Here is a 13,856-nt window from a genome sequence, read left to right as displayed (position 1 = left end):
TGTAAAACTTTGACTCACACTTGGACTATTCCCAACACCAATCAGGTAGATAACAAACTCCAATAGGCATTTTAAATAAACAACAGAGGGAACCCTCCAATAATATGAGACGAACAATAAAACATTTTCTCCAAGATAGTTCCTCTGCACATGCTTGCACAAGATAAACTATTTTTTTGTTTTTTTCTTCACTCTCTCTAATGGCTTCTTTTCCTTCTCACCATAGACAGTCATAACTTCCGACTTCTGCCTCTCTATCTCTCACTTTAATTTCTCTCTTAACAAATATGATGCAAGAGTTGCATATTTTAAATTGCATAATGGGTTGAGAGCCTACAAAGAAAAATACCTTATTTTCATATTGTGGTCCAATAAATTGGTGACCCACCCGACCATATACAAGAAAATTTTCTGCAATGATTAAAATACTCTATTGATCCACGTTTTTGTACCAAAATCTCAAATATGTCCCCAAATTTTTTTTAGTCTCAATTAGGTTCATTTTTTTTGAAAATGTGTAACAATTAGGTACATTCCATTATTATGGTGTTAATGGTGTTAAGGATGTGCCACTTGTCAGCTCTTCAATTTATTTTTTTTAATTTTTTGAACTTTTTTTTGAAATTTATTTATGCCACATGTCATGTCAATATTATACCACATGTCAAGTCAGTATGATGACACATATCAAGTCAATATGATAACACGTGTCAAGTCATTGGTTTAAAAATAACAATTTTATAAATTTAAATATTAAATTTTAAAACAATTTTGTAACAAGTTAAAATAAATATATTTAAAATTTTAAAGTAAATAAATAGAGTTTAATGTAAACTATAAATTTAAATAAACTTAATATTGTTAAAAATATGTAATAAAGATATCACTTGTAATAAAAATATCATTACAATATTTATATAAAAGTTAAATTTGATCTCAATTTGGAGGGGATGAAATTTAAAATTAAAAAAAAAATGGGAGTGAAATTAAATTAAAATAGCATATATATGGACAAAATTTAGATTTAGACAATGAATTGACACGTATCATCATACTGACTTGACATGTGGCACAATACTAACGTGACACATGATAAAATACTAACGTGAGACGTGGCACAACACTGATGTGACACATGGCATAAATAATTTTCAAAAAAAATTAAAAAATTAAAAAAAAATTAAAAATTAAAAAAATAAAAATAAAAAAGTTCAAAAAAAATGAGGAGTTCACGTGGCACATCTTTAACGTCGTTAACACCATACTAACGGAATGGACCTAATTATTGCACATTTTCAAAAATATGGACCTAATTGAGACTAAAAAAATATATGGGGACCTATTTTAGATTTTGGTACAAAAACTTGGACCAATGGAATATTTTAACCTTTTGTAATTACTCAATTACTCGTTCTATCTCTCTCATGTTACTAAAGTGTTGCAATTGTTGCTTTCATTGATTGAACAAGGTGGAAAATACACATCTTAAGGAACTTTCCGTTAACATGTCCAAGATTTTGAAGATGCTCGTAGCGATTAGACAAGAAAATAGGACTCGTTTCGAGACCTTGAAATCTGTGGTTTATACTTTGTTGAAGCAGAACAATGATAATGGAGAACTGAAGCCTATATTTTTGTCACTCAGGTAAAATATTTTTTAAAAAAAATGGTATTTTTGAAAGTATTGGGAACGATAGGCAACAGTTACTCAATAACCGAAGCCTATTCTTATGAGCCAAGGTATAAACTTTTATTTTACAGAGAACTGAAATCTATACCTTTGTCACTCAAATAAATATTTTAAAAAATAGTGACATTTTTTAAATTATTGGGAATGTATAAACAATGGTTGCTCAATAGCCGAAGCCTATTCTCATGAGTTAGGGTATAGACTTCAATTTCATAGAGAACCGAAATCTATACCTTTGTACACTGATAAATATTTTAAAAAAGAATGACATTTTTAAAATTATTGGAAACATATAGGTAGTGAATACTCAATAACCGAAGTCTATTATCACGAGTCAGGGTATAGCGTCAATGTTTCAGAGAACCGAAGTTTATACCTTTGCCACTCGGATAAATATTTTAAAAAACTGATATTTTTGAAATGATTAGGAATGTATAAACAACAGTTGCTCAAAAGCTGAAGTCTATTCTTAAGAGCCAGGGTATAGACATCAATTTTACAGAGAAGCGAAATCTATACCTTTACACTCAGATAAATATTTTAAGAAAAGAATGGCATTTTTAAAATTTTTGGAAAACAGTGGATAGTCAATAACTGAAGCATATTCATGCTATATGTATTGGTTTTCTATATACCCAAAGCCTATATTTTTCCTATAATTTTAAAAATGTCATTGCATTTTTATAGACTTTGTTTCTCTTAAATCTAAGACATATCAAACAAAGTTAAATGTTTTTCTTTACACTATGCATGAAATATCACATCTAGACCACATTTTTCGTCTTCAAGTTGTAAAGTTCATAGGTTTTTCACATGGAACTATTATAACTAATAAATATTCAACTCTCTTCCTTGATTCTTCAAATGTCGTTCTCTTCCATTTTTTATTTATTATTTAAATTATCATGTAGAATACTAATTCAATGCTTTTAAATGATTATTTTTATTTTATATTTCATTATCTATGTGAAGTTTTACCAGCACAATTGTATAAAGGCATTTTATTACTATAATATAATAATTTAATGTCAATGTCATGAATCTTGATTATCATCATTAAACATGTATTGAAGTTCAGATAAAAAATTTATGTTAACATTTAATTATTATTATTATTAGTATAATTTTTGTTCTATGTGTAATTTCATTTAAGTGATGTAATATAATTTTTATTTGCATATACAAAAATATATTTCATTAGAATTGAAAGAAAGAAAGTAAAGACACATTTAATATATTTTTAAAATTGAATGTTTGTTTATTTTTTATATTTTTTAATTTTACTCCAACTTTGTTTCATTAGAATTTGTAAATTTAATTAAAATTTTGGTTGTCATGAAATTTAATTTTGTCCACTAATTTTAGATATACAATTATGATTTTTTTTTAATTATTTGATATTGAAGAAATTAAAATACATCATTTTAATATTGAATATTTAAAATATCTATATTCCACTTGTTATTTTTTAAAATTAATTAATTGAAATTGAAAACCGGTATTCAATAAGAATAAAACAAAAATTTTATATCCATTAGATATAGATATATGATGATGGCAATGAAATTTTTCTAAAAATAGATATGAGAAGAGACGATTCAAAAGTTTGAATGACCTAAAACAAACTTAAAAATAAAGATATATAATTAAAATTTATTTTTTGAGATTTTGTTATAAAAAAAATCTATTAAATTATTATAATTAATTTCATTTAATATTTAACCTTCATATTGTTTTCCATTCATCTCCATTATTTTATTATTATCACTATTCTATCAATATATACAGAGGTTAAACAAACAGACGAAAGTATCAAAAAATAAAAGTACTGTTTAGATTTTCATGTTCTATTATGTGCCTTCATTGATTTTAAAATTTTAAAATATATTAAAAATATTTTTAAAATATTAACATAATGTGTCTTTAATGTTCAGATAACAGTATAAAAAATCCAATATATATATATATATATATATATATATATATATATATATATATATATATATATATATATATATATATATATATATATATATATATATATATATATATATATATACTCGGTTCCCAGCGGCTACGTTATCCGTTTCAAGCTGCACAGTTGCTTGCTTCTTTTCTGTTGAAAAGAATAGAGACCAAGAATCAAAATCAGTCCGTAGAAAGATTAAAAAGGGAAAAAAATTCACCATTTTGGACTTATTAACATTTTTTTCTTAATGAAAAACCGTATATGTTAACCATTACCCACAACTTCAAAGGACATTATAATAACTTCACAACACAAAAGAAATTCTCAGCAAAAACTTATCGCAAAAAAACTAATGATCAATCCAAATGAAAAAAAAAAAAAAAAAAACATACTCACAGGAAATGCCATATGAAAATTCTTCCAACATAATTGTCATGAAAGTTTCCAGAACAATTGTGACAAAAATTTGTGATGTGCGGATGACAAACAGTTCTTTTGTAATTTTAACACTCCACATCATTTTAAGATACTAAAACAAAATGGGCAGCAAACAGTACTCCAACCAATTGATTGAGCACAGTCAATCCTTCTTACCAACATGTACATCACTTCATAATGGCGTAACATTTCCATGAAAATACCAAAAATCAGAATAGAGACAAACTTTTACTTGCATACCCAAATATAATCTCAAAAACAATATGCAACATCACTTGCATTCATACATAAAAAACTACAATTTTAAATATATATAATTTGTAATAACCCTAGTAAAAACTAATGACCAATCCACAACAGATAGGAATGCCAAGAATGAGAGATGGTATGAAAATTCTTCTAACATAATCGTCATGAAAAATTCAAAAGAATTGGTGCAGTACTTATGACCCATTTTTAAACATAATGCAATCCACTTCTTTTGAAATTCTAACTCAACAACATATAATCAAACAAATCGGGTAGAAAGCAGTGCTCCAACCAATTGAGCATCAGCAATCACTTTTACCAACATGCATGTATATCACTTCACAATAGTATGAACGTCACATTTGCATCAAAATACCCAAAATCAGAACAGACACAAACTTCTCCTTGCATTCCCAAATATCATCTCAAAACCAATATAAATATCACTTGCACCCATATATAAAAAAAAAAAAACTACAAATTTAAATGTTTACTATCAACAGAAAAAAAAATTAAGTTTCATTTTTATGTAAGGGACAATAGAATGATCTTCCAAGAATGGAAAATTGGAAGACGTTATATATTGGATAAGAGATTTAATTTCTTCCTCGGTTCCTATAATTACACGTCAACTTCTATTCTTTATAAATATCATTTTAATTCATTTTAGCATGATGTGAAGATTATGTAAAAGGAATTAAAGACGATAAAGAAACTAAAATAATTTGTTCTAAGTACGGAGATTAAAAAATAAAGTTTGTGTTAAATCAAAAACAATAAAATTACTAATAGAGATAAAAAGCACACCTCTTTCATTACGATATGTTCGACCAAAATGTACATAGGGCACATGTTTGATCATCCAGTGCTCTTCTCCTCCATCGGGGTTAATCCTATGCAGAAATTCTCTCGGCATATACAAGATGTGGAGAACTTGGAGTCTCTGCAAGTGTTGAATGCCAGAGGGTACTGTCTTCAGTCGTGGAACGGTCTTTATATGAAGCTTTTCCAAATATTGCAGTGCTCTCCTTTCAATAAAGATGGACCTCAATTGCTCCAAACCTTTGAGCTCCAGTTCCTTTAGTTTCTGAAATCCTCCATTTTCAAAATGCAGAGTTTCTCCTTCATAACATCTGGAATCGAAACAGAGGAATAACAAATTTGGCATATTTCCCAGAGATTTCAATGGAATGTTAGTTAACTTGGATTCAACCAAAGACAGTTTCACAAGACTTTGGAGCCGCAGAATCCAATTTGGGAACTCTTTTAAAACGGCATACAGGTGAAGCTTCCTCAGTTTAGACAAGGATGACGTAATGTGAAAGTCAATTTCTCTCCGATCAAGAAGTTTCACCACTGTTACCTTCCTTAGCGAAGAAGAAAAATCGCCACTAAACCTCACATATTCTGAGGAGGAGATATGTAGTCGCTCCAAAAGTGGCATCTCGTTTAGTGAGGAACAGAGAGTCTCTGCATGACCTCTCCTAAAACCAACAACCCTCAGATCCCTTAATTGCTTTAGCTTTCCAATCTCTCTAATCACCTCTCCATTTCGATCTATTCGCAATTCATTCATCTTTTCCAGGGACTTCATGCTTCCAACACTATACTTCAACGAAGTGGAAGATATTGGGCTACCCCAAAGATGACGTAGCTTTCTAAGCTTCGTAATCTCCTTTGGTACCTCAATCACCATATGTGTTCTTACATCTAATGTCTCTAAGTTTTGGAGCTTTCCAATGGATTTTGGAAGGCTTCTTATGCATGTCTCCCTGAAGCTTAGATACTTTAAGTGGATTAAACACCCCAAATTCTCAGGAACATCATATAATGGAGTAAATTCAAAATCCAACACTTTCAACCGCATGTATTTTGCAAGCAAGGCGCTCGTGAAGTCTTTAGATGACACTTCATTCGTGAAAATTAGAATTGACCGAACATGTTGTGATTCTTCCATAGATCCACTTAAACCATTGGAACTTGTTGCTATTGTTAAGCGTCGAATGTTACCACTTGACTCCAAATGATTATGCTCATCAATATACTCACAAAACCCTGTATTCTTAATTTTTCCACGGACCATTTCATGTACCAAGTCATGAACACGACATGCTTTAGCTCTGCCATCTGTGGTAAATGACGATACTAGAACCAAACTTCTACTAATCAACTCCATTAAATATTGTTGTGCAACTTCTTCTAAATTTCTTTCATTTTCATGTTTGACAAAACCTTCAGCTATCCACTGCCGAATTAATCTACCACAGTTCACTTCGTAATCTTCAGGATACATTCCGAAATACAACAAACATGACCTCAGATTCTGTTGCAAATCATCGTAACTCAAACTTAAAATTTTTGTTACACTTTGTAACTCGTAATTGCTCTGCAACTCTGAACTTAGATTTTGACTAAACATGCGCCAATCATATGTACTTTTACATTTTCTATATAAAATACTACCAATGGCCACAATCGCTAAAGGTAAACACTCACACTTCCTGACAATGTCCAGACCTACTTCTTTATAATCTTTTGGACAACGTCCAACAAAAGCATACCCAAACGCCTTCTTACATAACAACTCCAATGATTTTGCTTTACTTAAAGGTTGTAACTTATAAACTTCAAAAAATAAAGCTTGCTTACAGAATTCCACAACCTTCTCATCCCGGGTAGTGATTAATATCCTACTTCCATTTTTATCATCAATTAGAGCCAATTCAATGTCATCCCAAAAAGTTTCGTTCCATACGTCATCAAACAAGACAACATACCTCTTATTGGACAAGCGTTTTCTGACTTCTTTTATCAACGACATTCGATTCATAGTTTCAACATCCTGAGCAGGATGCTCATTTCTTTCTTGGCAAAGCTCCTTCATTATATCCCTCAGCAGTCGTTCAACATCATAGGGTCGAGACACTGTGATCACTGCATGGCACTCAAAGTGTTTATCGACCTTGTCAAAAACGTGCTTAGAAAGAGTGGTTTTTCCCAATCCTGCCATTCCTACAACAGAGATGACAGTGCGTTCTTTTCTTCCCTGTGTCAACCACTTTTTCAGTGTTTCTATAGGCTTTTCAAAGCCAACAACCTCATCTTGCTTATTAAAAAGAGGAGCCATTCGAAGTTTATGCCACGTGAAATTTTCATTTCCTCTAGAATCGTCTGATCTTGATCCTATAGGAAAATGGTTTTCGAAGCCATCTCTTTCCGCACGAGCAAGTGACTTAACAGTCTGAATCCGATACGCTATTTGAAGGCGAAGGATTTGAGTTTTGATGAACTCAACAGCCTCACAGAGTAAAACTGCACATCGAGGATCTTCTTGTGAAGGATCTTCTTCAGGTTGCTTTTCGTCACATATCACATAGTCATCGATGATATCTTCCATGAGAAAAGCTGTTTTTCTCAGCCTCATCAACCTTTTTCTCATTCTATCGCGCCTATTGTTATCTTCTTCGGCTTCAGCCATTTTATTTGCATCATGGATGAAATCTTGAAAACTTTCTGATTCGTCAGTAACTTCTGCAACTTCTTTTGGGAGATCTCTCAGCATCTTCACAGCTTCCAAAAATTTTGGAAATACAAAGGACACTGCAGTTTCTGCCATTTTAGTCTAGCTCTCTCTTTCTCTCTCAAGCTTTCTGTTAGTGGCAACTGTAAGACTTTATGTTACTTAACACTAAATATAACCAATTGTTGTAGTTAGCTAAACAATACACAGGTTATTATAACTCTTTCAATTTTCTGTATTTCCTTTTTTAAATAACCATGTGATATTTGCACAATAATTGTCTACGCGGAGACGAAGACTTTGAGCTTTGCAATGTATTCTTAAATGTTTCGCGAGCAAGTTGTGACGTTTTTTCTTTCTTTTTTAATAGTTATAGTATAGCAAATAGAGATATTGTGATCCAGCTATAACGTGACGACATTAATTGTGTATTTCAGTGGCTGTCGTATCAATTAATAAAGGTGTATGGTGAACCGTATGGGCTTTTCAGAGCTTTTGACTTTCATTACACGAATATTTTCATTTGATTACTCTTATACTTCTATTGCTTTAAGGCTCATAATTCAGTAAATTGTTGAAGCATTGCCATCCCTACCATGAAATATCTCATCTTCATTAATCACCTTCTTCGTCTTCAAGTTGTAAAGTTCATTGCTATTTAACATGTAACTATAACCAATAAATATTCATCTCTCTTACTTGATTCTTCAAATTTCGTTCTCTTGATTTTTGAACTCCAGCATAGTAAATACATCCAAAACGTTTAAGATACTCCAATGAAGATTCGTTCCACTTCATGTTTCAAATGGTTTCATTTTTTTTAAACAACCTTTGTTGGACATATACTCAAACAAAATTATTAAAGTATAATGCAAATTCTAGAAAAATCTAGAAAAATATAAGATAGAGTTGTTGAAATGTAAATAAACTTCTAGAGTATTGGAGAAAAGCCTAGGATAGAAAGAAAAATCAAGAACATTCAACTATGTAGAAAACTCTAGAAGTATTTGCATTAGTTCTAGCTAGAAGTTTCTAGAATAATCTATAGGTCTATAAATACCCATGTATCCTACCATTTGTAATATGAAGAACAACTAACACAACATCCAATACAACTACTCTCAACTACAAAATACACTTCTCTAACTACTACTTTCACACTCTACTATCTACACATTTTCTCTATCCCTTCAACTATCCCTTTCACAACCTTAAAATACTAACAAAAATGCACTTTGCCATCTCCATCATAGTACGGTTTTCCTCTCAGATATACCATTTTGTTGAGGTTGAATTCTAAAGCAACACCTGAAAAACATGATTAGTTGTCATAACACATGATAACCCTGAAGAACTTCAAATATTGTCTCCATTTCTATAACACTACAGAAATGTAGAAGATTAGTTGCCATAACACATGACAACCATTAAGATGTTATTAGAATCAACCTAACCGATGCTAATATAATGCTAAAATAAATATAAACTTGGCATTCACTAAAAATATTTTACGTTGACATAAATATCATTAAAATCAAATATAGTAAAAAGTAATTAGTATCAACTCAATGAACACAAAAATATGTACTATATTTTATATTAAATAAATATACACTAGCTTCGGTCTAACCAATGCAAAACTTATTATAAAAGTGATATATAAAGAAAATAGGATAAAGCATTGCATAGGTTTAGTAAGATGCAAGGAAAGAAGTGTTTTATTAGAGGTACCATCCGGTAAAACAATACTTTAATTAAAAAGATAGTATTGTTGGTAAAATTGGACACAAAGCTTCCTCTCTAAATTTTGTAACAAAGCTTCCCGTCTACAATTAAACACAAAAAATGGGAATTAGTGGTAAAATTAAATCAATATAATTCAAAATATATTTATTTACAAAAACAAAATAAAATTGAAGATTGAATAGTTTAAAAGTTATGGAAGAATTGATTTTGCTAATAAAATGTAACTTATATAATGGTAAAAGTTAACATTGTCAGATATTCGCAAGTAGCAACAACAAACGGGATGTTGACATCCGGTAAGATAAAAAAAAAATGGACGTCCACATCCGGTATAACATGAAAAATAAAAATTCTTTATTTTTGTATGTGTGCAGAGATAGTCGACCAATCACAAACAAACAAGCATTTTCACAATCCACTTCCAACAAATTCATGGGTCAAAATAGGGTATAATGAAACTTAATAAGCTACATATTAAAAAGAAAATGGCTTACCTGAAGGCTGGTAGCGGATGTGGAGAGGAGAAGACCCCACCAGATGTGATAAAAGCCTCACTTACGGTGCAGAAAAGAAGATGATATCAATGAAGAACACTTGCAGATATGGGAGTGAGTTGCGACGCTAGATTAAAAAGTATTGGGGGGTGAGGCTGAGGTCTTAGCATTAAATACGAGAGAAAAAAAAATTAACTGTAGGAGTAAAATGGGAATTCTAAATTATTTGGGGTACTGAAGAACCTATTGGAGGTGCAGGAGAAGGTCCCTCGGCTTCTTAGTCTGCTAATGTAAGAAAAGAAGGCTAACCTGCGAGATATATTTTTTCCGGCTTTTGCACCTCCATAGCTATTAGCTGCACTCCATAAACTTTAAAATACCTGTTTTACCTTTAATATTTTATTTGCAAACTTCTCCTCCTTGAACCAGCCGCTGCTGGATTTGTCCATGGAGGTTCAAAATAGAAGTATTCCGGCGAGCTTTGATGACGGTGGTGGTTAGTCGAAATCGGATGGCACTGGATACATAGAAGTATACCCCAGAATAATTATATTATTGGTTTGGAATGAAAACTTTTCAAGAAGTATTTTCAGAAAACAGATGTTATTCACAAAGTATATTCCAAAAGAGATATTTTCAGTTCCGGAAGACATAATCCAAAAATAGAACAATATTTAAATGGCCAGAAGAACAACATTTTATCAGTTTGTCTAGGAAACCAGAAATCCTAGAACCCGTATCAGTACCAATATATAACCAAACAATACACATAGAGGCACTTTATTTTAACAAGAAATATGCCTAACAAGGAATTCTAAAAAACACTCTTTTTCCTTTAAGAGACTCCTTTTAAATAACAAATTTATTAAAACTTTCAAAATTTAAACACTAAATATATAATGTATACTAACACTAAAAAAATGTTACTAAATTATGAAAAATGTTACTAATAAAATTTAATAACATTTTATCACATGTTCATGTTATTATTGATTTTTTTTTGTAACATTTATATATATATATATATATATATATATATATATTAATAGAGACATTTACATAAATGTTACTTTAAGTTATATTTTTTTAATAAAAATGTAACATTTTTAAAATGTTACTAAAAAACTTTATAGTAGGATTTTTTTTTATGAAAAAATAACATTATAAAACTGTTACTAGAAATTTTTAGTAACTTTTTCTTAATAAAAATGCTACATGTTAAAAACGTTACTAAAACTACATGTGAGGAAAGTATGCTTCCAATCCTTTTCATTGTTTCCGCCTGGGACAGTATAAATTGGGTATCTATTCAATGATGAAAAGTCAGTATAAAATCTATCCACTATGGAAATTAACAGAGGCTAATCATCCGATAGAAAGTAATAACATAAACAAGATAAGATGAACTTTGCCTTGAGATCAATACATTATGACATGACATGATTTAGTTCAGTTAAATACCAAATTTCACCATCTCACGACCATCCTCCAACAACGTCACTGGAGTACCGGCACCATATGCAGCACCCCATTCATAGTAGCAGTCCCAAAGATCGTGCAGAGTGAAGTATTTAACTTTCTCCTTGCCGAGAGGTTGCCAGAGTGGATTTAGATCATTAAAGCAATTCTGCAAATTACATGATAAAAGCAAAGAAAATTAAGATACCAATCACTAGATAATGGTCCTCCTTCCTTCTAATAAATTAATGAATAACAATGTTCTTTAATTGAAACACATCCAGCACTAACTAACACAACTTCACTTCCTCCAATTTTATTGATTAAGATTATTCATTTAAAAAAAAAAAAAAACTACAAGGTTAACAAAACAAAAATACATTTATTCACCAATTTGTTCACAACTTCAACTACAATCATGAACTTGCATTGTTTACTCCCAAAAACAGTATTGGACAGCACAAGGATGAAAGTTGAATTGAAATCATCTACATAAACTTCAACAGACGTGTTTTTCAACGAAGAACAGAAAGGCAAGAAAACAAATCTGCTTAAAACAATTCTGTCTAAATCAAGCATCATAAAGGAAAAATTATTATCGCAGCAATGAGCCAAAACTAGCATCTTTAGTGGTGGTATCCTTTTTCCCTTTTCTAAACTTTGCAAGGTGTTGATGATACTCTTCAAGCTCTTTCTCCAACTTCTCAATTAAATGGCTAATATGTTCAAGGGATTGATTCCCCAAACCAATATTTCTCTAAGGCCTGGAAATTTTCACAACAAAAAATAAACCATATGCAACTCTATTTTCTAAAAATAATGTTTTCCCCATGAAAACCAATGAATCCACTCTTTGCAGTTTCTAACTTATCCAGTCCATCAAAAGCACAAATACTTCCATTTCTCACAAAACAAACAGAATGTCTACTAGAACAAGTTTATCTAAATAAAACAAGGTTTAATCTCTCAATAGAAAACAAAGATTATAGTTTCGAATCATTAGAGTACATGAGGCATGTGAGAGAGCATGGCCCTAGCATTGCTATTAACTAATATGTCGAAGCATAAATGCAAAGTAGTCTGTAAAGTGCAAATTTTCATAGCGAACCATATTTTTCAAATGAAGTGAATAATTTACTAAACAAGCGTTATGAGACATTGCTGAATTATATTTAAAAACTATAAAAGATGCAAATCATTCTTATCCACCCAAGTTTAAGGTCATCAAGAATCTTCAACTTAAAAGCTTTCTTTAAATAATTACCTTGTCTCCATGATCAACAAAATCCCAGATATTCCAAGAATCATCACATTGTACCCAAAAATGGCTTTACTTACTTGAAAAGGAGAGCAAAAGTGAAGATTTCACAGAGGAATAAATACAAACAGATGGTGAGAAAAGGTGTACCAAGGAGATTAGGGTATCTACATTTGAGAGTAGCATTTCAAGGGGCCGCTAAGACTTTTCTTCCACTCCTCGGCTGGAAGCAAGTCCCCGGTAAGAGCAAGAGAGCTATCGTCTTTGCAATTCCCAAGATTAAGAACAAAAAGCTCCTTCCTGAAAACCTCCTTCATCGCCCTTACTCTTTCTTCCATAACGACGACGATCCTGAGAAGCTGTTAGGCACTGTGGCGTTATTTTCGTTCCCGATGTAGATGAAAAGGCGTTGTTGGTTCTCCCGCTCAAGCTTCCTGAGCATGAAGTACTCGCACGCGACCACCATGACGGCAGGATCTAGCTCCCAGTCATGGAGGACACCGTGGGGGTATTGGTCGAAGAGGAGGCGGGTGGTGGTGCCGGAGGGCAGGATTGGAGGGAGTGTGGCGGATGTTTGCGTTCATAAGTTCCAGAGAGAAATCCGTGAGAAGCTGCAAGAGGAAGAGAACGGAAGAAGCCAAGAGAGAGAAGTGCAGTGCGAGTTACGAGTTACGATTTGTGGGTTTGTGCTTTAACAAAATATTGTTTAATTCTGTGGGAATAATCTTTATGGATGAGCTCAGTTTTGAGGAAACAAGAATACAAAATGGTAGATTATTGTAAACCGTGCATGAGCATCGGAAGTTACTCACAATGAAAGTGAGATTTTTTTTTTAAGGTTAAATCATTTCATAGGTCCCAATGTAACGAATTTTCAAGTAGGTCCCTCAATTTTTATTTGACTCAATTGGGTTCTTAATTTTGAAAAACTGCAACAATTCAGCCATATGACGACTCGTAAATGAACAGTGACTGAGATTGTTGAGGTGTTGTTTTTTACTGACGTGGCTCGATCACAATTAATTACTAATTAA

At 31.5% G+C, this 13,856-nt stretch overlaps 1 protein-coding gene and 1 long non-coding RNA gene across 3 annotated transcripts; both read right to left on the bottom strand.

The window, feature by feature from the left end:
- Window positions 1-3,769: 3,769 nt before the first annotated feature.
- LOC114188223 (disease resistance protein RPM1-like) lies at window positions 3,770-8,082 on the bottom strand. Its single transcript, XM_085674297.1, has one exon. The coding sequence runs from the start codon at window positions 7,960-7,962 to the stop codon at window positions 5,077-5,079; it is 2,886 nt and encodes a 961-aa protein (XP_085530423.1). The 5' UTR covers window positions 7,963-8,082; the 3' UTR covers window positions 3,770-5,076.
- Window positions 8,083-8,875: 793 nt separating this feature from the next.
- Window positions 8,876-13,535, bottom strand: LOC146885822 (uncharacterized). 2 transcript variants are annotated; one of them, XR_014995793.1, is made up of 4 exons: window positions 12,994-13,535; window positions 11,568-11,733; window positions 10,107-10,623; window positions 8,876-9,174 (listed from the first exon to the last, which is right to left on the bottom strand). It is a non-coding gene; the product is annotated as an uncharacterized LOC146885822 (long non-coding RNA). The 2 variants fall into 2 exon arrangements; XR_014995792.1 differs by having other exon boundaries at window positions 8,877-9,174; window positions 12,973-13,534.
- Between the last annotated feature and the right edge of the window lie 321 nt (window positions 13,536-13,856).

This window comes from Vigna unguiculata, chromosome 6 (genome assembly GCF_037176805.1).
Source record: "Vigna unguiculata cultivar grain cowpea cultivar isolate G323 ecotype 2 chromosome 6, ASM3717680v1, whole genome shotgun sequence".
NCBI classification, from domain to species: domain Eukaryota; kingdom Viridiplantae; phylum Streptophyta; class Magnoliopsida; order Fabales; family Fabaceae; genus Vigna; species Vigna unguiculata.
The sequence above is the reverse complement of the archived record's forward strand: the minus strand, read 5'-3'. Positions and strand labels throughout refer to the sequence as shown.

What these genes read in the sequence shown, in the direction of transcription:
- LOC114188223 (XM_085674297.1), bottom strand. Translation starts at nt 7,962, where the DNA reads ATGGCAGAAACTGCAGTGTCCTTTGTATTTCCAAAATTTTTGGAAGCT.